At 41.8% G+C, this 24249-nt stretch overlaps 1 protein-coding gene and 1 pseudogene across 9 annotated transcripts in view; one reads left to right on the plus strand and one right to left on the minus strand.

Moving 5' to 3' along the window:
• NUBPL (nucleotide binding protein like) overlaps nt 1–24249 on the minus strand; it is a 245569-nt gene that overhangs the window by 36643 nt on the left and 184677 nt on the right. For all 9 annotated transcript variants that reach the window (XR_004974816.1, XM_036353572.1, XM_036353562.1 and 6 more), the window contains one exon: nt 1456–1541. Coding sequence is in view for 8 of the 9 variants with exons in the window: in XM_036353572.1 (XP_036209465.1) it covers nt 1456–1541 (86 nt within the window). In the remaining variant the exon portion in view is untranslated. The remainder of the gene's footprint in view (nt 1–1455; nt 1542–24249) is intronic.
• LOC118672985 lies at nt 14549–15126 on the plus strand (annotated as a pseudogene).

Here is a 24249-nt window from a genome sequence, read left to right on the forward strand (position 1 = left end):
TATGAGTCTCCTCAGTTTTCTTAAGAGCATGTTGGTCCAATCCAGAGCTCAGGGCTTGTTAACACACACAGCTGTGTGCTAATTGGCACACAAGAAGAGGTACTTGTCGAAGAGGATCATCTCAACTCCACTACTCTACTATTTTGTACTTTTCAGAAGCTCTCCTGAGAGAAAAACATTTATGAAAGCTTCCCTGAGAGTCTCTTCATTCTACTACATCACTGGGTCTTGTGCCATATCATAGTCTCCTTGAATAACTTAGCAAAAGTTATGAATTCTCTCCATACCAAACAGGCACAAAGTGAGAATACAATTTGGGGAGGTAGGAGGGGGAGGGTAGAGAATCATGAGACCCCTGAAGTTAATGCATGGGCTGAGTCTAAAAAGCGCTGCTCTGTAAACTCTAAGGCCTCTCCCTGAATGAAGCACGGGCGCTAGAGCGCCGCATGGATGGCAGCATCACTGCTCTGTACTGAAATGCCCACTCCAGCGGGCACTTGCGAAGTCCACCTGCTTTGGTGGAGGCACACAGGAGGAAGGCACGGGCTTGTGCCTATATATAAGAGGATTCTTTTTTCTGAGAATCTCGGGGAGACTTCCGCCTCTCTAATCTCAGCTCTGCTACTCTTGAGCATCAAGCTCTTTTTAACCTTGTGGGAAAAGTTTTATAACAGTCTTATGTATCTTTCCCTGTGGCTGCTCAAAAATTAATGGTATATTTCTAGCATGTACTTAAGTCCCACTTCTGACTCCACTTGATTTTAATTGTCGTTTTCTTTATTTTCATTATAGTTTTAAGTTGTTCTAGTTTGCCATGTTGTCTAGGTATCCTTTGATACCTTTTAGAAGACTGTGAGCTATAAATGAGTTAAATTATAGGACACAGAAGGAAAAAAGACATCGTTTTCACCTGCATTCCTACTGGTTATCTATTCAAGTGTATCTACCTAAATAATTTCCTAAAATATTCTTATACTTTTTTGGGGGTTGGAGGGTGTCAGTGAGAGCTGCATTTGAGAGAGGTAGTACTTCTTCAGAAAACTCATATTGGAAGGACATTTTTGAAGTCTCCTTGATTAACATAATGTGTATATATGTTTGCACCTATATGTGTGTTTTAAAGTAACCATAAAGCCCTGCTGGTGTGGCTGAGTGTCGACCTATGAACCAGGAGGTCATGGTTCTATTCCCGGTCAGGGCATATGCCCGGGCTGTGGGCTTGATCCCAAGGGTCAGGAGTGCAGGAGGCAGCTGATCAATGATCTCTCTCTCCCTTTCCCTTCCTCTCTGAAATCAATAATACATATATATTAATAAAGTAACCATAAAGATGAAGTAGGGTTTTCATATAAACTGCACAGAACTAAATTAAAACTTGTGTTGTATTTCTCAGTGACTTGTTTCTTCAGTTAGAAGTGTCTTGTATTTCTGCAACAATGAAGCATAAATGCTTACAGGCACGTGAACTTTTCGAAACATCTCAGCACCCTTGTGTGCATCCATCAATGCAATGTCCTGGGGCGTGGAGACAATCACAGCACCTAACCAAAAGGAAACAAAAGAACAGCAAAATAATGCTATCATTTAATTCTTTCCCGAAAGTTTACTTCCAAAATTAGGTTGCTTACATATTAAAAGAGTCTACTTCATTAATTATTTATATGTAATTTGTATAAATTTACCATACATGAATGGGAAAGATTAGGAAATGTCTACTTTGCTCTTGCTTATTTTTGACTCCTCACTTCTAAAATTATAACTGACTGACTAGTGATTCAAGATCACAGCTACCATGAGAGACTCCTTCCCATTCAGACAATATGCTGTAAGGAAGATGCACAGGCTGGCGTACTTTCAAGAAGCTAATAAGTCTACTTAGGGAGACCCAAAAATTAAGGATTGCAACACAATTGCTAAGCATTGTAACAGAGATATGCCAACGGTGTTATGGAGTTTTAAAGGAGGAAGGAAGGAAAAAATAACTAATTCAATCTAGGGGAGAGAAGGAGCAAGGTGATAATGGATGGGGTGAGAGGTAGGAGATAAGGAGAAACAATAAAGGAAAGTTTCCAGAAAGAGGTGATTTTGAGGCTCCATTCTAGAAGTTTGTATTATAGAAAACTCAACAGTGTGGAACACACTGGAGAATAATTTGGTGGAGGCAAAACTACGTGCTGAGCAAAAATTCAGATGCAAAATAGTGGTGGCCTGACCAAAGCAGCACTGAAAGCAGGTGAAGACGGAGGCTTTCCTGGGTCTGCACTATTACCCCACAGAGGGCAGATGGTTCTATGACAGTGTTTGGAGATAAAGTGCAGTGTAATTTTTTTTAAGTGGAAACACCAGAGTCCTGGCTCTAGAGACTATGAATTTCTTAAATTTTGTGCTTTCTTCTAGAAGATAACCTGAAAAAGAATTAACACAAGCATATTCAAGAGCACCAGGATAGCCATCCTATCTAATAAAAGAGAAACATGGTAATTAGCGTACGACCACTACCCTTCCCATTGGCTAATCAGGGCAATATGCAAATTAACTGCCAGCCAAGATGGCGGCCGGCAGCCAGGCAGCTTAAAGTGAACATGAGGCATGCTTGCTTCAGTGACAGAGGACTGCAACGTTCCCCGCCTGCCGCTGCAGGCCTCTGAGCTGCAACTCTAAGCAACTATGTTACAAAAATAGAAGCTAAACAAAACCCCAGAAACCTGCTTTAGTCGCCCGGCTTCAGCCAGCAGGATCGCAACATTATTTCAAATACAGAAGGTAAACAAAGGCCAGAAACCTGCTTTCAGCAGCGGAGGCCTAAGAGCTGGAGCCAAGCCTCAGAGCTAAAGCTGGCCCAGAATTAAAAAAGAAAAAAAAAGAAAAAAAGGAGCAGTTGGGAGCTTCAGTCACTCGCCAGCCTGAAAATAGCCCTCAGCCCCTCACCCAGACTGGCCAGGCACCCCCGTGGGGACCCCCACCCTGATCCAGGACACCCTTCAGGGAAAACCAGCCAGCCCCAACCCGTGCATCAGACCTCTATCCTATATAGTAAAAGGGTAATATGCCTCCCAGCACCGGGATCAGCGGAGCCGAGAGGCCTCCCGGCACCGGGATCAGTGTGACAGGGGGCAGCGCCCAAACCCCCTGATCACCCTGCGGCTCTGTGTGTGACAGGGGGTGGGGCCACAACCCCCTGATCAGCCCTGCTCTGTGCCTGATAGGGGGAGCTCCCCAACCCCATGATCGCCCTGCGGCTCTGTGTGTGACAGGGTGTGGTGCCCCAACCCCCTGATTGGCCCTGCTCTGTGTGTGACAGGGGGCAGCGCCCCAACCCCCTGATTGGCCCTGCTCTGTGTGTGACGGGGTAGAGCCATAACCTCCCCATTGGCCCTGCCCTGAGTGTGAGAGTGGCAGCGCCCCAACCCCCTGATCGGCCCTGCTCTGTGGGTGATAGAGGGCGGCGCCCCAACCCCCACCCCACGGGCCCTGCTCTGTGTGTGATAGGGTAGAGCCATAACCTCCGCATCGGCCCTGCCCTGAGTGTGACAGTGGCGGTGCCCCAACCCCCTGATCGGCCCTGCTCTGTGCGTGACAGGGTACGGAGCCCCAGCCCCCCTGATGGGCCCTGCTCTGCACGTGACAGGGGGCGGCACCCCAACTCCCCAATCGGCCCTGCTCTGAGCCCAACCAGGGGCTGTACCTAGGGATTGGGCCTGCCCTCTGCCACCCGGGAGCAGGCCTAAGCCAGCAGGTCGTTATCTCCCGAAGGGCCGGGCTGAGGGACTCCCCCCCCCCCAAGTGCACAAATTTTTGTGCACCGGGCCTCTAGTCATTTTATAACTAAGTACACAGCCATGACGTCTCAGAGCCCCAAACCAGCTCCAAGTGGCAGTACTTCATCATAACTAATGAAAACAGAGGTGGGATTAACAATAAACATCTGAGTGCACCAAGCAAAAGTCAAATGACACTAGACTACTGTCTGAAGGGATATTTCACAGAAGTCAGAACAGAGAAATGTGGCAACAGAACCAAGTTATCATGAAGCACGTGGCAACATAGGCATGCCAAACTCAAAAGAACTGTGCAATGGCCACAAATTCATCTTGCAATCGATATTTTCATTTCAGTAAAAACTTCATCTTTCACATTAAATTAATATCAATTTGAATTTTATTGATTTTGTATGTTTTACTTGTATTTCATTTGTAGTTCTTTTTAAGTTTCAAAAAATATAAGAGCTACAAATTTAAGGAATTTATGTTTACACGTAGTTAAATAGTCTTATAATAAAAATAAGTCAATATGGGATGAAGCAGATATTTTTCCTTTAGAAGGAGGGTCTATTCATTACTCAAGTTAGAGAAACACAGCCTTGGAATTCAAACATAATCAGAATTCAACTTTTTATTCCATAGCCAACTACCAGTGTGACTAGGACAAGAAACTGAGATTCAGTCTTTTTATCTACAAAACAACATAGTAATACTTTGGTCACAGGGTGAAATAATTAAATGAACTACTGATGTACATCAGATGCTTGACATGGTGCCTGGACAAAGGGTAAACATTCAATAAATGGTAGCTGTTGTTAATAATATCACCGTTATTATCTTTATTATTGTTACCAATAAAATGTCTTACAAGTTGCTGAGAAAGTTATTTTCATATTTGCCATCAAGCAGCTCATCCTACTTTTCAAACTGTTCCATGGATCACTAAATCCTTCTGTTTTGATTTGCTATGCCCAAGAAACCAAAAACTAGTCAAAGTTATCTTTCCATTCTTTTAAAGATGGATGGAAATGCATCTCTGTAAAAATTGTACATAAGTCTACTCTACACATCTATTATATTTCCACAATTCCCCACCTTCTAGATTCTGTTACCAATCTACTTCAGCGTTTTTCCATATCCAGGCATTTGGAAGGGACCTAACTCCAATTCTACCCCCTCTGGCTGTGTGACTAACCTTGGGCAAGTGACTCAGAACCACTCCAGGTCTCAGTTTCCTGAGCTGTGAAATTAATGCAAGGACTACACAGTCTCCAAGGTCTCAGCTGGCTCTCTAACTGTATGATCTAACATCCCGTCTTAACTATGGTTTCCAAGACCATCCCTGTTCAATCGGACTGCCTCAGTAAACTTACTGAAGTGAATGTGAAATGCAACCTCTCCCAAGAATTATGGCTCTTTAATCTAACAGCCATTCTCTTTACATGTAAATGAAACCCCCTAGGCTATTTCCTCCAAATTCTCTCCTTAACTATATATTAGTATATAGGGAATTTTCTATTGCATTGGCCCCAAAAAGCTATTTGTATTACTGCTACACAACATAGTTTCATGATGATATGAGTTTTCTCATTTTTTTTAACCAAACAAAACTAATGACACAATGACTTGCACAAATCGGGCACTTTATAGAGGATTGGATATTTAAACAATGTCCCTATATTTTCAAATCATCTGTCCTAGGTCACTGCTGCATGAACTCTTAGTTATTGACTCCTTAAACTAGAAGTCAAGAGTTCTGGATTCTGGTTTTGTTGACTATGCTAATCTATATAATAAAAGCCTAAGCAACCATTATGGCAGAACGACCAGAACGACTGGTCGCTATAATGCACACTGACCACCAAGGGGTAGATGCTCACACAGGAGCTGCCCCTGGTGGTCAGTGTGCTCCCATGGCTGGCGAGCACAGAGGCGGTGGCAGAGCCTCTCCCATCTCCGCAGCAGCGCTAAGAAGCAGCGAGCAGGCAGGCAGTAAGGAGTGAGAGGTACTGGACTGCAAGAGGGATGTCCAACTGCCAGCTTAGGCCCAAACCCTGCAGGGAGTGGGCCCAAGCTGGCAGGTGGACATACCCTGAGGGATCCCAGGCTGCAAGAGGGCACAGGCCGGGCTGAAGGACTCCCCTCCTCCAGTGCACAAATTTCATGCACCGGGCCTTTAGTATACTATATAATCTTAAATAGCTCACTAAATCCCAATATATCAGAATTAATTCTTCTATATAACAAGCCTGTTTCCATTAGCCTTCATTAATTTAAAGAGCTGATCCATTAAAAATATGTAAAAATGGTCCATCCAGTTTGAGCACTGACCAATGAACCAGAAGGTCACAGTTTGATTCCCAGTCAGGACACATGCCTGGGTTGTGGGCTCCAGTCCCAATAAGGAGCGTGCAGGAGGCAGCCAATCAATGGTTGTCATCATTGATGTTTCTATTCCTTTCTCCGTCTCACTTTCTCTCTCTAAAATCAATAAAAACATTTTTAAAAATATGTAAAAGTTGCCCTAACCAGTTTGGCTCAGTGGATAGAGCATTGGCCTGCAGACTGAAGGTTCTCAGGTTCGAATCCAGTCAAGGGCATGTACCTTGGTTGCGGGCACACCCCCTACTAGGGGTGTGCAGGAGGCAGCTGATTGATGTTTCTTTCTCAACGATGTTTCTAACTCTCTATCCCTCTCCCTTCCTCACTGTAAAAAAATCAATAAAATATATTTTAAAAAATATGTAAAAGTGATATAAAAATGTTTGGTGTCTTTATTTTGATAGCTGTAAGATCATAGAGAAAGGAATTAAACTGACTTGGTTTCCTCTGTAGTACTTAACTCTAACACAGTGTCACAAATAAGCATCCATGTCATCTGAGTTTCTTTGCAAAGTAATCTAAATAGCACCAAACATCAATTAAAAACAAGTTTGGGACAAGGACAATGATCATCCTCCATGCCCCATCAAATGCTCACAAAACATGTAAACATTCCATTGGGACTACCAGCCACATTTTAAAAAGATTTTAGTGTAAGATTTTTTTTTTTTTTGCTCCAATATATGTTCTTAACTAATAACTAAATAAGTCTTTAGCACACTGTTCTGACAAAAAAATTTCTAGACTTTTTCCTAAAGAACAAAAATATAACGGGCCCACACATCAATCACTACCTCTTTTAATGTACCAAATTTTAATACATCATATAAGTGACCATTTCAGACTGCCCCTACAATGACTTTTAGAATTTAGGATAAGGAAATAAAGCAAACAAAAAAATAAAACCTTCAGTAAAATTAAATTTAATAATCTGTGCATCACAACCCAGTTTTTAATTTTAAAGAAACTATGTCAATTTTTTCTTGTAAATATATCCCTTAACTTAAAATGTCATCTCAAATATGATATTAAATTTTATCTTTATGGTTCTTGGCATTTTAATTTTCTCAGGGCTCATGGAACATGGACCAATATATATGAACCAATATGAACTAGCTTACCTGTTTTCCCTTCATGCCATCATTGGTGATGTCACTTGTTTTGTGATGGAGGGTTTGTTAGAAAACTTGTGCTCCCTCTACTGATCATAAGGAATGTCAGTAGCAACAAAGAGAATGTTTAGTTTGCAATAAATGGGATTATTTTCTGAGGAAAACCCAGCATCATAAAACACCTATCTCAAGATGAATTTTCTATCTGTTTTCTAGGGTATATGTCTAAGTCCAAACAATTAAGAAGTATTTTTTAAATGCTATTTCCCAAGTTATAATGTTAAGGCTTTTTATCAGCTGGGATTTACTATGAAAGCTTAATTTACTAAAAAAGGATCCTGGCAAATAAGTAAATATCCTAAAATATAATTACCTGGAGTGTTGCCTTACTTGCTAATTCTCTTGACTATTATGAGTATAATTTATGGCTGCATATCTGGACTTGGGTCATAGTTCAAAGTAGTTAAACATTTAAAACTCGTTATTCCAGATGTTAGGATGATCATAATTACACCAGCGTGGAACTGTTCAACTATGCCATTCTAAGTCTCCAGGGCACAAATTGTATCCTATTCCCATGCTTGACTGTGAATTTCAGCGTTGGAACCTAATAAATATGTACAACAAAAACTGCTTGTAATTATACCTGGACAAGTAATTTTATGTCTTACAATTCTTTAGCACATCAAGGTAAAGTCAACTAAGATTTATCAGAACAAATTAACTGCTATATAATAAATGTTCACAGTGCAGTGCTCTAACATTTAGTGCTTCAGATTCTCAATTTATTTAGATACTTGCAGCCAAAGAAAATAATCATTCAACTTCTGTTAGCTTAATATAAATAATACAAAATACACAATAGTTTATAAAGTAGACTGGCTTTGGTATTTTTTAGCCTTCTTTTGTCTTTCTCTTCTACAAGCCACAAACTCCTGAATTATAAACATTATTTGCCATAAGATCAAGAAATGCCCACTAAAAGTAAGATCAGATTCAGTAAAACATGATTAAAAAGGTAAATTCACTTCAACTATACCCACAGACTATTGCAACAGGAAATACACATAATTCTTTCATGAGTCACTGTTTTGGCCTTTGCTCCATTTCAACAGAGTAGAGAACTGATTACAGTCACAAAGGAGGTATGTTTTATTAATATAAAGATGAACCACTTTTTCCCCTCACTTTAGAAATGAATTTTGTTACAGGAAATCATATCCATTGCTGCCAAAAGAATTAATAAATCACAGTAATTAGTGAAACCACAGCATTTCAAAATCACTAGTGAGAGAAAGCATGTGCACTTTGGAATGTCAAGAATTCAAATTCATCAAAGGAATCTGGAGGCATACCTGTTATTTAGGGACAACGATTAGCTCTTCAATAATTGGGTCAACAGGTAATGGGCTTCCAATCACCTCACCTTAACGATGTTAACAATGAATTCTCCAAGGTTATCCAGACTGCCTTCCAGTAAGGGGGAAAGTGAGGATTTCAGAGATTTTAAAAAGCTAGAGCCTGAACCAAACAGCTCTCATTCTCTCTCTCTCTCTCTCTCTCTCTCTCTCTCTCTCTCTCTCTCTCTCTCTCTCTCTCTCTCTCTCTCACACACACACACACACACATACATTCTCATCCTCTCCCCTTATAATGTTTCCAGTAAAATTAAGATAAAATCCTCACTTCTTTCCAGTGTTAAATCCATCCTTATGCTGATCAGTAAACACCCTTGGGGAGCCTAGTTGTACATATATGTCTCAACAACTCAGAAAGCTCTTTTGCTTAGATTTAAAATTTTGCATTTCAAATTCTTTTAGATGTGCATATAGCTCAGCCTGCCCATGCTCACAGTGAGTCACCACCGAAGGCCATTTGTTTAATAACTGAACACATTCCTTTTCATAAACATTCTATCTCTAATACAAACTCCAGGGAGGAAAACTGCTTCTTCCTGCTTACTTAACTCCTAACTTTACTTCACCAGGCATATTTCAAAAAAAAGAGACTGAGACTTCATATGGAAAAGCTTTGCTCCATTTCCAAATACTGTCAGACTTAAGATGGGAAGACATTCTTCAGAGCTATACTTCAGGTTCTGATCAAATATCTAATATCTATGACCAAGCACAAACGTTTTTATATTATAAATTGTAGGACTTGTATTTTTGCTACATGTAAATGTTCAATGGATTTAGTAGTAGTTTTTAATAATAGTCTGATTTCCCATTGGCTATTATACCATTCATTGAATTTTAAGACATTAAAGAATTTTAGCTGTCGGTCATATCATAGAGGAAGTGCCTAGAAATTCTTAAAACACAAAACTGAATGAACTACCTCCCTTCCAGAGACTAATCAAGGAATTCAAGCATCAGATGAACTGGTCTAAACGAAGTGATTCTGAAAGCTGACTATAGCAGAATTATTTGGGAAAGCTTTTTAAAATCCTGGTTCTTCCCATGTCATAGTTCAGAATTTTTTAATTCTTAGATTATTTCTTTGAATAGTTAACTGATACACCATAATTTCTACCTATAATATATGTTTGACAGAATTATAAGAGCCCTAAAAAGTTTATTTCTTCTTAAATTTAGATTGGAAACATTGTTGTTCATTAAGAAATGGTACTATACATAATTTTACAATTTGATTCCCAATCTAACAAGGATTACAGTTTCAGACTGAGTACCAGAAGTGCCCTAAAAGATAAAACCCTGGAATACAGTTTCTAGTCTTTAACACTTGGTTACAATTTATGGGATAAGAAGAAAAATTTATTTTGTAAAGAATTTTTATAATGTGATGAATAAAACAATAATTCTCTTCTATAACATCATGCTATTCTTGCCAAATATCCATTATTGATAACCCTACCCAACATTTGCTATGGAAATACAGTGCACCTGGAAGAAGTCCAAAACTGACTTCTGAACTGTAAAGTTCTATTCTGCAAACTGAAAGCATAAATGGAGATTTAGTTTGCCCTTCTACTATAAGGATACTGTCCAGAAGTTTCATTCCTGCATCTATCTTTACTTAATAAAGTGAAGGGGAACTTGTTTTTAAAACTCTATCCTATCAAATAATGTCCTTATCCACTACTGCCCACGACACTAAATATACTCATATCACTACTCAGGTACAATATAAATATTGTGTTCATAAATTTGATGACAGTACAATTCTGCCTTGTGATAGTATGGGTTTTCATCAATTTGACTATACTACTGGTATGTTTAGTAGCTTGCAAACTTAGAGGGCAGAAATATTTGCTTTGTGTTCACCTCTTGCAAACCACTAATTCACAATTATAATGATGAACATGAAGAAGAGAAGATGTTCTGGGTATTTTCCAGATAATAACTGCACTGCACGTCCTATCCTTCCCAAGCTTGGCTTCCTTCTCAGGCTCTCTGTCCTGATCAGTGCCTGGAAGCTGACCTCTGTGGACTCTATCACCTGAGTTTCCTTATCCTCTGGCTTCCAAAAGGGATCCGTCACTAGGAGGTATCAGCAGAATATGAGACTACTAGTAACCCGGTGCATGGATTCATGCAAATTGAAAGAAAATTAATTAGAAGAAATATTTTAATATTACCACTTGCCCTTTCTCTATAATAGAAGTGTCAACCAAATTCATGAAACACACACATGCGAATGGCACCAGAGAGAGCTTTTTATGTATTGCGCATGCGCGAGTCAACTTAGCCTTATATGTAAAGAATAAACTTGCTTAATTAGACCTGCTTTCTGATTTAGCTAAACTTTTTACAGCCCAGTGAAGCACTCCAACTTCTCTTTCAGGTAATTGTCAGCAATACAGCAGTAAATATCAACATGAAGCAGATTATTATTGTAGATCACACAGGGAGAACAAAGGGTAAAATATTTAACTGCAGCAGTGTTTGACTATATTCTGCACTTGAGAAAACCTGAAGTCATTTTCAAGGTCCACCATTTCTTACTTCGTTTCAGTCGGGTGAAGTTTCTAAGCTTTCTACATCTCTGTTTTCTGGCTAATGAAAAGAAAATAGGATTCCATTGAGTCTCCTATTTACTTACTCAAGGACTTCTGTGAGGATCAAATGAAATAAGGCATGGGAAAATGCTTCACAGACATTTGGTTAAAATGTAAAATGTTTCCACCTGGCTATACAGTAAGTCATGTTCCTGGGCTGAAGAAACTCCAAGAAGGGTAGTCGCTAGGAAGAGGAAGCCAGGTGTTGCTACCTGGCGCCCACAGCCACCGTTTCCGGGCTGGGCTGGGCTGTGGGCTGCATTTTGCACCATGGGGTCTCGGCAGAGTTGGCTGCGATTTGGTGGGGTGTCACTCTGGGGTGGTGGCAGGACCTATGTCCCACTTGGGGGAAGCTGAGTGTTGCTTTGTGGGCACTAGGTCCACGGTGCCATTTATTGCTAAACTAGAGGCCCAGTGCATGGGTTCGTGCACACTGAAAGGAAATTATTAGAAGGTGACTGGTGGGGAGGGACTGGGCAAGACGAGCCAGACACACCCTGGAAACAACCTCCCGCGTTCCCTCCCCGGCTGGCTGCACCTGGGGTGGCGTCGGGGCTTGAAGGGTATCTGTGGAGTGAGCAGGGTCCCTCCGGCAGGTGGGATCCCTCTGCCTGGCCTGTGGGGATCGGGCCAAAACTGGCAGTCCGACATCCCCTGAGGGGTCCCAGAGTGCGAGAGGGCACTCTGCAACGTTGCTGTTGTTCAGCAGCTCCTGCATTGAGCATCTGCCCCCTGGTGGTGAGTGCACATCATAGCCACTGATTGGATTGGATGGTCGAATGGTCACTTAGGCATATATATATATATGCATATATATATATATATATATATATATATATATATATATATATATATATGTAGCCTGTCCCTACGGAGAGGAAGCTGAGTGTTGCTACGTGACATCATTACCCAGTGCCCACAGCCACCATTTCTGGGCTGGGCTGGGGGCCACATTTTGTGCCATGGGGTCTCGGCAGCGTTGGCTGTGATTTGGTGGGGTGTCACTCCGGGGTGGTGGTGGGGCCTGTGTCCCACTTGGGGGAAGCCAAGTGTTGCTTTGTGGGCGCCAAGTCTGCGGTGCCGTTTCTCTGTAAATGGCCAATGTGTGTCACGGCAGCTCCTGTGCTGAGCATCTGCCCCCTGGTGGTCAGTGTGCATCACAGCGACCAGTCGGATGGACTCTTAGTACATTAGCCTTTTATATATATAGATAGGAGGAGGAAAAGGTTGGAGTATTATCACCTGCCTCACACACTGATTCTCCATGCCTTGCAGGAGTTTTGGCCTTAGCCATGTGCCTCTGTGGCCACAGATCCCAACAGGTAGCCTCTTCCATGGCTCCAGCAGCTGCCAATCTGCACTGACACAATTCACTCCCTCCCACCTCAGGCGGAGGGACAGTAACAACTTCCTAATATCATTAGTCTCTGGGTACTTCACCATCCCTTGTTGATTTCCTTAATGCTGCCCACACCTCTGTAACAAGTCCCTTCATTAAACTCTGTTCTGTTTATTCCTTTTAAGGTGTGTCATAGGTACCTGCCAGGACACTCATGAATATAGCACTTAATATAAATAGCTTACTAAAATTCTCCAGTCTCTTGAAAAAGAAAATATGTTTCATGTGACCCATGTAAAGCATAAACTCTTCACTTAATTCCAATAGTTAAAAACAAATTAAGATAGTGTTCAGATAGTTACATACAGAGGAACTCAGTTGAAGCAAAGAGAGAAAAAATATTTAAGTAACAGCTATTAAAATTCAAATACTAGCACAGTGTGTATATTTTCAAAAATTTCAAGGAACTTATAATGTTCCTCAGATAAATATTACTCCTCTTCTACTTTGGAAGAGTACTTAGGTATTTAAAAAAAACAACAGAAGTCAACCCTGGAATCTACCCAATTCAGTATATGGCAACAACTAACTTACAAGCTAAACAAACAAACAACAAGCAAAAACCCAGCAAACTATCACCAAAAAAGTTAAAAGTAGTAAGAAAAAATAATAAAAACAAAACCAGCACTGACAGCTCTCTTTTCCCCTTGACAAGTTCAACAAGACAAGAGCAAATGCAAAGACTACACTTGGTTATTTCCCATCCTTATCCTGTCTCCTTTCCCTCCAGCAGTTACTATGACGACTAGGTATTTGTAGCATGTAGTGATTCAGTAGTCCATGCAAGCTCAAATTTAAATCATTAGACTCTAATACTGCTGTCAACACATTTATTACAGTTGTTACTACACAACACTTTTAACACAAATAAGATGATAATTTTTTTCCTTTGAAGTTTCTTCTAATAATGAGCCTGTCATCTATCCTATGGAACACATACAAAAAGTTGCTAATTAGCATTCAAAAAGAGGCTCTTTTTTGCTTATACTGGTCTGTCTCCATGAATTTTCCAAAAGGATGTCTCTTTCCAAGTATAAAACATTTATTTTCATTTTCACCATGGCTTGGATAAATGGAGAGTCGATAGAATTCATAGCATTTCATCACACCACCCCCACAAAAAAAAACTCTTTTAAAGTGTTCAAGTGCTTTCTTAAAAATAGATTCAGCACTAGCCGGCTTGGCTCAGTGGATAGAGCGTCAGCCTGTGGACTGAAGGGTCCTAGGCTCAATTCCGGCCAAGGGTACATGCCTGGGTTGCAGGCTTGATCCCCAGTAGGGGATGTTCAGGAAGCAGCCGATCAATGATTCTCTCTCATCATTGATGTTTCTATCTCTCTCCTTCTCCCTTCCTCTCTGAAATCAATAAAGAAATATATTTATAAAAAAATAGCATTCATTTACATGTAGTTAAATCATTCTCTCATTTGATCCTTACAAGTCAGTGGGATAGCCAGGTGTCCCACAGGTAAGGATAAAAAGTCAGAGAGATAGGTAGTATCTGGCTAAACATCCTTTCAAATAAATAAGAGAATTTCTTACTATTATAATGGAATAATGCTAGTGATTCTCATTAGTAATTTAATAAGAGCCTGCCTGACACCACATATCAGGTGCCCACATGCATAAATATCTCAGAAACCAAAACAAAGTTAATACTAAAAGGTATCCACTGACCACAAATATACTGTACATAGTAGAGGAAAGAGAACAGCATAAATAAATCTAAACTGAAATGTATTTTTCTTTCAAAGGGAGAGTGACATAACATATATGTTTTTTAAAAATGCTTTATTTAACCTATACATTTTTAAAAAAACCTCCTGAGTAAAAGCAGTCGGAGTTGGAGAGATCCCAGGAATGAGTTAGAAGGATGGTAAGAAATATTATGGGAGGAACACAATATTATTGTGTTCGATGCTTACACAAACAAGTTGAAAAATCAGAAGACAGAAGACTGATTTATACTGGGAATTTGGCCCGAACGGTATTTGGTGTGAAATGTTTCTCTTATTCTACAAGTGCAATCAGCCTTACATTTCTACCATACACTTTTGCCCAAAATAATGTTGTATTTGGAAGTCTGCCTTTGCAAATCTTATTTTATGGCATCATAGGAAGATTTACAGTGATCACTCCAGTCCTGCTTCACTTAGTTACAAAAGGCTATGTCATTCGTTGTACCATGAGGCCACGACAGACACTTACAAAGCCATTACTTACAATGTTTTGTTTTCAGAAACCAGTACTGTGTTTCACCAGAATGATGTGAAGATTCCAAACAGCACACATTTGTTTACCACATTTTATGCTAAAACAAAATCACTGTTAGTTAATCCAGGTCTCTTTCCAAACCCCAAAGACTAGGACCATCTAATGGGTTATGACAAACCATTCACTTTTGATATGGAAGAAACCAGTGAAAAGAAACAGCTTGGAGATGAGAAATGAGTCTGTTGTTTTTATGTTTGTGCTTAAATGTGATTTATTTTCCTGTGTATAATAATAAAATTGCATTTACTTTTGTAAAACAATAAAATAAAATAAAATAAAATAACGCGGGATGAACAGATGAACTGTGATAACTAGTCAATTAGCTTTGTCATTTATTCAACCAGTATCAACTCCATAACCCATACCCCAAGGTACTCTAAGAAATACTATGATAAATAGGGAAAAATTTTTGCATTCAAGCAGCTTACAGCCTAGTTGGGAAGATAACACACTCATTGATTAAACATTTCCTGAGTGGTTACAGGAAGACACTGAGTTTGGCACTGTGAGAAATACAAAAAATGATTGAAACAGAGATTTGGCCCTCTAGGGAGTAACAGTCTGGTACAGAAGATAACAGTTATGCAGGTTTTGAGTGGAGAACATGAGATGGTCCAAATAAAATCCTATGTGAATTTCAAGGAGGAAGAAATGATTCCTAATGGGGGGGTTGGGAAACATGGCAAGGAGTAGACATTTGAAATAAAAGGTATGCAGGATTTGGGTGCCCATTGACTGGGGAAGACAGACATTCTAAGTGAGAGTGAAATGTCTGTAAAGACAAAGACTTTACAGGAACTAAGACTTTAGAGGAACTAAGATGGCAGTGTAGGTAAATGCCTGTACTCGCTGCCTCCCACAACCACATCAAAATTACAACTAAAATACAGAGCAACCATCATTCAAAACAATCTGAAATCTGGCTGAATGGAAGTCCTACAAACAGAGAAGTAAAGAAGAGAGCACTTTGAGACAGGTAGGAGAGGCAGAGGTGCCAAATGGGCTGGTCCAATACCCACATATGGCATTTTTTTTTTTAATAGGGAGGGATATCTTCAAAGCTTCCCGTGAGAAGCAGGGAGTCTCAGTCCCACACCAGCCCCCCAGCCCAGGGTTCCAGAGCTGGGAAGAGAAGTCCCTGTAATTTAGAGCTGTAAAAAGCAGTGGGGATTGTGGCTGAGTGGCACAGAGGCTGCTAGAGACTCAGGTGTTCCTCTTAAAGGGCCCACACACAAACTTACACAGTCCACTTCCTCTGAGCTCCAGCACCAGGTGGCAGCTTTGGGGAAATCCAGGGACATAAGGGGAGGAACTGACTGGCATCAGGGCAGGAACTCAGGGGTGGCTTTCTCCCAGACAGGGGTGCTAGCAGGGGTCATTGTTCCTGTACTGGGACCTCTCCCCATCGCAGAGTTGACTGGCAGTGATATCCGACTTTCTATCAACATGGCCCATACTGTTTACTCCACTTTAGTGAGTCCCTTAGACCCCACCCCATCCATTTTTCAGCCCCACCCAAGCTGTTTGCAGCAGCTTTTGCATATGAATGGCCTGTCCTGGTTCAGGCTTCAGATTTTCCTAAAAATCTCTCAAACAAGCAGCAGCTGGATTCACAGTGTCCCAAACCTATCAATAAAAGGTCTAAGACCCAGCACTGGCACCAGCCTGCCTTGATTCACAGCTGGGCCTGCCCTGGGCATTTCCTAGCCCAATACAAGTAGCAGCCATATGCAAATCCCTCTTTCCAGGTGGCCCCAGGCAGTGGCTGACTTTGCACCTCCCTGGAGACCCAGAGCCAGTGCACCTGGTTGGACAGCTTCAGATCACATTAGATTACAACTCTCCATCCACAAGCAATACACTCAAGGAGCAGACTTAGTGAGAACCAAAGCCCCACTGAAGCAAGTCCTGCTCTACAGAGGTATCTCCTGCACAGAAGTTCTTTCATTGTAGACAAAATTGGTCCTCTCAGCCAAGAGGCCTGGAGGTCAATTCCTCCCAGTGATGCCAACAACAATCAAGGCTCAGCTACATGACTGTGCACACAGACCACACAGGGGTGTACCTAGAGTGCCTATCTCAGGTAACTGGGGAGGCTGAGCCATTGGGCCCAACAGGATGTCTACTACACAAAGCCACTCTACCAATTCCAGGAGACATTGCAGCTCTACCTAATACATAGAAACAAACACAGGGAAGCAGCCAAAATTTGAAGACAAAGAAACAGGTCACAAATGAAAGAAATGGAAGCAAGCAAACTATTGTCTACAGAGTTCAAAACAATGATTATAAGGTTACTGAAGGATCTTAATGAGAGCTTTAAGGGACTCAGTGAGACTTTCAAGGATTTTATTGAGAATGTCAAAGATATGAAAAAGGACCAGTCAGAAATTAAGCATATACTAACTGAAATAAAGAATAATTTACAGGGACCAAAGAAGTTATATACTTCTATGCATAGCCCATGGACACGGGCAAGAGGGTAATGAAGACCTGGGCATGGGTGGGTAGGGGTTTGGAGGAGAGGGGTTAAGGGGGGGGGGGGTGAGGGGGGAGGGAGAATGAGAAATATCTGTAATACTATCAATAATAAAAAATATATTTAAAAAGAAAAAAAATCATTTATAGGGATTCAATAGTAGAGTAGAGGATTCTGAGAATCAAATCAACAATTTGGAATATGAGGAATCAAAAAACATCCAATTAGAAGAGCAAAAAGAAAAAAAGAAAAGAAAGATAGTGTAAGGAGCCTCTGAGGCAACTTCAAGCGTACCAACATTTGTATTATGGGGGTACCAGAAGGATAAGAGAAAGAGCAAGATATTGAAAACCTATTTGAAGAAATAATGACAGAAAACTTCCCTACCTGGTGAAAGAAATAGACTTACAAATCCAGGAAGTGCAGAGAATCCCAAACAAGAGGAACCCAAAGAGGCCCACATCATGATTAAAATACCAAAGGTTAAAGACAAAGAGAGAGCCTGGCTGGCGTGGCTCAGTGGTTGAGAGTCGACCTATGAACCAGAAGGTCACAGTTCAATTCCTGATCAAAGTACATGCCTGGGTTGTGGGCTCGATCCCCCGTAGGGGGCATGTAGGAGGCAGCCGATCAATGATTCTTTCTCCTCATTGATGTTTCTATCTTTTTCTCCCTCTCCCTTTCTCTCTGAAATCAATAAAAACATTTTTTTTTTAAAAAAAAAGATAGAGAATCTTAAAAGCAGCAAAAGAAAAGCAGTTAGTTACCTACAAGGGAATGCCCATACAACTGCCAGCTGATTTCTTAGCAGAAACTTTGAAGGCTAGAAGGGAGTGGCAAGAAATATTCAAAGTGATGAATAGCAAAGACTTATAACCAAGATTACTCTACCCAGGAAAGCCATCATTTAGAATTGAAGGTCAGATAAAGAGTTTCACAGACAAGAAATAGCTAAAGGAGTTCATTACCATCAAACCAGTATTACATGAAATGTTGAAGGGAAGGAGAAGAAAGAAGAAAGAGGAAAGGAGAAAGAAGAAAGAAGAACAAAGGAGAAAGAACAAAGAAGAAAGAATAAAGGAGAAAGAAGAAAGAAGGAGAAGGAGAAGAAGAAGAAAAATGTGAACAATAAAATGGGAATACATATCTATCAACAATTGAATCTAAAAATCAAAATAAACGAACCATAAACCTAATGAACAAAATAAACTGATGAATAAAATAGAACCAGAGGCATGGAGACATGGAACAGATTGATGAATCTCAGAGGGCAAGACTGAGGGGGGTGCGGAAAGAGATTAACCAAAGATCTTATATACACACTAGATGCCCGATGCACAAAATTCGTGCATGGGTAGGGACCCTAGGCCTGGCCGGCCATCAGGGCAGATCTGTCGGGCAGCTGGTAGGGCGATCATGGGGCCACCACTGGCACCCGTCTTGGCTGGCCTGGGGCCTGTGGGCTGGGGGCAGCTCCTGCATTGAGCATCTACCCCCTGGTGGTCAGTGTGTGTCATAGCAACTGGTTGTTCCACCTGTCATTCCGCCATTCGGTCTATTTGCATATTAGGCCTTTATTATATAGGATATACATTACCTTTGGACATAGACAATAGGGTGGTGAAGACCTGGGGTCAGGTGGGAACTGGGTGGAGGAGGGCAATGAGGGAAAGAAAGGGAGACATCTGTAAAACTCTCAACAATAGGATTTTTTTAAAAAAGACAAAGTCTTTGGAAAGTAAAAGGAAGAGAGAGGGGGAAGTGAGTACATAAGATTTTGGAGGAGGAATCCCAGGTTATGTGAAAGTGTAGTGGGAAGGATAGGGAAATCAAACCAAGGGGGACTCAAATGTGAGTCTAAAAAACTTATGTGGTTTATGATATATGGGACATAAAAAAAGGTAGAACATAAGAGTACCAAGAAGAATTCTGAAGTCAATGATAAGAGGAAAGGAAAATTAGGTTCATAATTAGAGAGTAGATAATTCACTTTGGCCTAGAAAGGCAACATGATTCTGATAGGCTGTTCTAAATTATATAAACTAATAAAAGCCATGATTCAAATAAGGCCAGAAATTAATTGGTTGGTATCCTTCCCTCTAGGTCATGGGAATTGGCTCAATTTTGGTATGTTCTTAGATATGTTAGCTGTGAAATGACATTGGTCTGAATAAAACCAAACCTCACGAACTAAGCCTTTAACAAACATATACACACAATCACATCCCCCTCCTCCCTACCCCCCCAATTCCCACTCACATCCATTTTGGTAAGATTCGTTTATTTTTTACTATTTTTTTCTAATTATAAAATTAACACATAGATCACTTTAGAAAATCTAGTCTTTCCGTTGACATTAATTTTAATATTGACATAAAAACTTAGTATGAGTGTACTAACAGCTGCAATTCTATACTGAGAACCAGTGTGCCTGGAAACTAGCCAGATGGCCAAGACCAGTATGATCAGCCCAAAGATAATATTAGTCTTTCCAAGAATCATTTGGGATAGTTAATCAGTAGCCAATCTTTAGATATGAGATGGCCAAGGTATTTTACTAGAGAAGTGACTGGAGCTGCCTTGAACAACCACTTCACAAATACAACTAAAAGACGGAATGGACATCGCCCAGAACCACAGGAAGACTGGCTGAGGGGAAATTCTTCAACTAGAAGGAAAGAGAACAGCATACAAGACTCAGAGGAGGCGCAGTGCGGAAAATACAAAGGTGCGAGGTACGCACGGAGCGGGCTGGTAGCTGAGGGCGCGGTTGTCGTTTTCAATCGGGAGGGAGTCTCAGATTCTGAGCTCCAGTTCTGGGCGAGTCTCTATGGACCCAGATTCAAACGGGAGAAGCGGGACTGTCTGGCTTCAGTCGGAACTCGAAGGCAGCTTTCTCTCCGAGGTTTGCAGCGGTTGCTGGGACTCTGAGAGACAGAGCCTCTGGGGACGGGACTAAGAGCAGCCATAACTGCTCCCTCCACCCACTCTGTTGATCCCGTGCGACCCGCCTCGCCCAAGCCCTGCACAGAGCCATTTGCCAGATAGCCTCAGGCAAAGGCTAGATTAGCACCTCTAGAGGACAGAAGTTTTCCCACTGCAGACACAGCTGATTCTCACAGCCAGTTGGCCTGGAGGTCAAATCCCCCTAGTATTAACTGCAACAATCAAGGCTTAACTACAACAAGACTGCACACAAAGACCACTAGGGGGTGCACCAAGAAAGCATAAAAAATGCGGAGACAAAGAAACAGGACAAAACTGTCAATGGAGGATATCTAGTTCAGAACCACACTTTTAAGGTCTCTCAAGAACTGTCTAGAAGCCGCCGAAAAAGTTATTGAGATCCTCAAGAAATCTAATGAGACCCTCGATGTTGTGATAAAGAACCAACTAGAAATTAAGCATACACGGTCTGAAATAACGAATACTATACAGATTCCCAACAGCAGACCAGAGGAGCGCAACAATCAAGGCAAATATTTGAAATGCGAAGAAGCAAAAAACACCCAACCAGAAAAGCAAAATGAAAAAAGAATCCGAAAATACGAAGATAGTGTAAGGAGCCTCTGGGACAGCTTCAAGCGCACCAACATCAGAATTAAAGGGGTGCCAGAAGATGAGAGACACCAAGATATTGAAAACCTATTTGAAGAAATAATGACAGAAAACTTCCCCTACCTGGTGAAAGAAATAGACTTACAAGTCCAGGAAGCGCAGAGAACCCCAAACAAAGGGAATCCAAAGAGGACCACACCAAGACACATCATAATTAAAATGCCAAGAGCAAAAGACAAAGAGAGAATCTTAAAAGCAGCAAGAGAAAGAAACTCAGTTACCTACAAGGGAATACCCATACGACTGTCAGCTGATTTCTCAACAGAAACTTTGCAGGCCAGAAGGGAGTGGCAAGAAATATTCGAAGTGATGAATGCCAAGAACCTACAACCAAGATTACTTTATCCAGCAAAGCTATCATTCAGAATTGAAGGTCAAATAAAGAGCTTCACAGATAAGGAAAAGCTAAAGGAGTTCATCACCACCAAACCAGGATTATATGAAATGCTGAAAGGTATCCTTTAAGAAGAGGAAGAAGAAGAAAAAGGTAAAGATACTAATTATGAACAACAAATATGCATCTATCAACAAGTGAATCTAAGAATCAAGTGAATAAATAATCTGATGAACAGAATGAACTGGTGATTATAATAGAATCAGGGACATAGAAAGGGAATGGACTCACTATTCTTGGTGGGGAAAGGGGTGTGGGAGATGCGGGAAGAGACAGGACAAAAATTGTGCACCTAGGGATGAGGACAGTGGGGGGGTAAGGGCAGAGGGTGGGGTGGGAACTGGGTGGAGGGGAGTTATGGGGGGAAAAAAAGAGGAACAAATGTAATAATCTGAACAATAAAGATTTACTAAAAAAAAAGAATCATTTGGGGCTCTACTCCTAAATGTCAAAGGAGATTGCTTCCAGACCACCTCAAGACCTTCCCTAGAATGTATGAGTTAAAGAGGGTCAAAGGAATCTCTTAAGAGTCAAAACCCTCCCAAAACCTGAATATAGTAAACACCGCTACAGACCATTGGTTGGAAACTCAGCATATAGAGGTGCACAGGTTTAGCAATATTCATAGAGAAATTTATTTTGATCAGAAAGTTTTAGGATATAAGAAAGAAATCCTCAAAGGAGAGACAATCTTAACCCCAATCTACACATTGTTGGCTTTAGAGTATAAGTACAAATTAAAACAGGGTGATACAATCATTCATCCTGTTCAAACAGAAGTGTTTTTATCTGAATGAACAAAGGTAAATTGCTCAGAGACTTCAGTTTATCTGTGTGAAGCAAATTAAACTTTTGCAAGGTACCAAGTCACAATGCAGGAAATAAATGATAATTTAGTCCAATTTTATCAATGTACTAGAGGCCCGGTGCACAAAAATTTGTGCACTCGGGGGGGTGGGTGGGGTCCCTCAGCCCGGCCTGTGCCCTATCGCACTCTGGGACCCCTTGGGAGATAACGACCTGCTGGCTTAGGCCTGCTCCCAGGTGGCAGAGGGCAGGCCCAATCCCTAGGTGCAGCCCCTGGTTGGGCTCAGAGCAGGGCCAATTGGGGAGTTGGGCACGGCCCCCTGTCATGCACAGAGCAGGGCGGATTGGGAGGTTGCGATGCCACCCTCAGTCACACTCAGGGTAGGGCCGATTGGGGGGTTGGGGCACTGCCCCCTGTCACACTCAAGGCAGAGTCGATGGGGAGGCTGCAGAGCCACCCCCTGTCACACACAGAGCAGGGCCAATCAGGGTGTTGGGGCGCTGCCCCCTGTCACGCACAGAGCAGGCCGATCAGGGGGTTGGGGAGCTCCCCCCTGTCACGCACAGAGCAGGGTCCATCAGGGGGTTGTGGAGCTCCCCCCTGTCACACACAGCAGGGCGGATCAGGGGGTTGGGGCACCGCCCTCTATCACCCACAGAGCAGGGCTGATGAGGGGGTTGGGGCGCCGCCACTGTCACACTCAGGGCAGGGCCGATGGGGAGGTTATGGCTCTACACCATCACACACAGAGCAGGGCCTGTGGGGGGGGGGGGGGTTGGGGCACCGCCCACTATCACCCACAGAGCAGGGCCGATCAGGGGGTTGGGGCGCCTTCACCTGTCACGAACAGAGCAAGGCCGATAGGGAGGTTGTGGCCCTGCCCCCTGTCACACTGATCCCGGTGCCAGGAGGCATATTACCCTTTTACTATATAGGGTAGAGGCCTGGTGCACGGGTGGGGGCCGGCTGGTTTGCCCTGAAGGGTGTCCTGGATCAGGGTGGGGGTCCCCACTGGGGTGCCTGGCCAGCCTGGGTGAAGGGATGATGGCTGTTTGCAGCTGGTCACACACCCTTCAGGGTGGGGGTCCCCACTGGGGTGCCTGGCCAGTCTGGCTGAGGGGCTGAGGGCTGTTTTCAGGCTGGGACTGAAGCTCCCAACTGCTCCTTTTTTTCTTTTTTCTTTTTTATTCTGGGCCAGCTTTAGCTCTGAGGCTCCAGCTCTTAGGCCTCCGCTCCTGAAAGCAGGTATCTGGTTTGTTTCGGTTCTCGAAACAATGTATAACTCCAGCTCTGAGATCCCAGCTGGCTGAGGTTTTATTTAGCGTCTATATTTGTTACAATGTTTGAAACTGCAGGCTCAGAGGCCTGCAGCAGCCGGTGGGGAACGTTGGAGTCCTCCGTCACTGAAGCAAGCAAGCCTCATGTTAGTTTCAAGCTGCCTGGCTGCCGGCCGCCATCTTGGCTGAGAGTTAATTTGCATATTGCCCTGATTAGCCAATGGGAAGGGTAGCGGTCGTAGGCCAATTACCATGTTTCTCTTTTATTAGTGTAGATTATTCACATGAATAATGTAAGCACTTTGGACACCTGCAGTAAGCACTTCACCATGTCAGAAACACATTTTATTCAATAAACATTTAGTGAGTATTCTTAAGATTGAGAAAGATGTCTCAAAACTTCTTTAAAAAAGAAAAAGCAGGCTATTTAGTATGCTGAGTATAAAGAGGAAGGATTATTTTCCTATGTTACTTCACTTTACTCCCATCTTACACTTTATAGTTTGCCTCACTAAAGGAAAAGTCTCAGGCTCCATTAGATTACAAACATATTTAAACATAAAAAATATTCATATTAATATGCTATATTGATATTTTCAAACAATGTGTATATTTTATCAAAAACACAGATTCTAAACCTTCTGATGATTAAATGTTAGTGATATCTTTTGGTTATTTATTACCAATAAGTAACTAACTTGCAAAGACACTTAAATATCCCTTA

The sequence above is a fragment of the Myotis myotis genome, unplaced genomic scaffold (genome assembly GCF_014108235.1).
Source record: "Myotis myotis isolate mMyoMyo1 unplaced genomic scaffold, mMyoMyo1.p scaffold_m19_p_1, whole genome shotgun sequence".
Taxonomy (NCBI): domain Eukaryota; kingdom Metazoa; phylum Chordata; class Mammalia; order Chiroptera; family Vespertilionidae; genus Myotis; species Myotis myotis.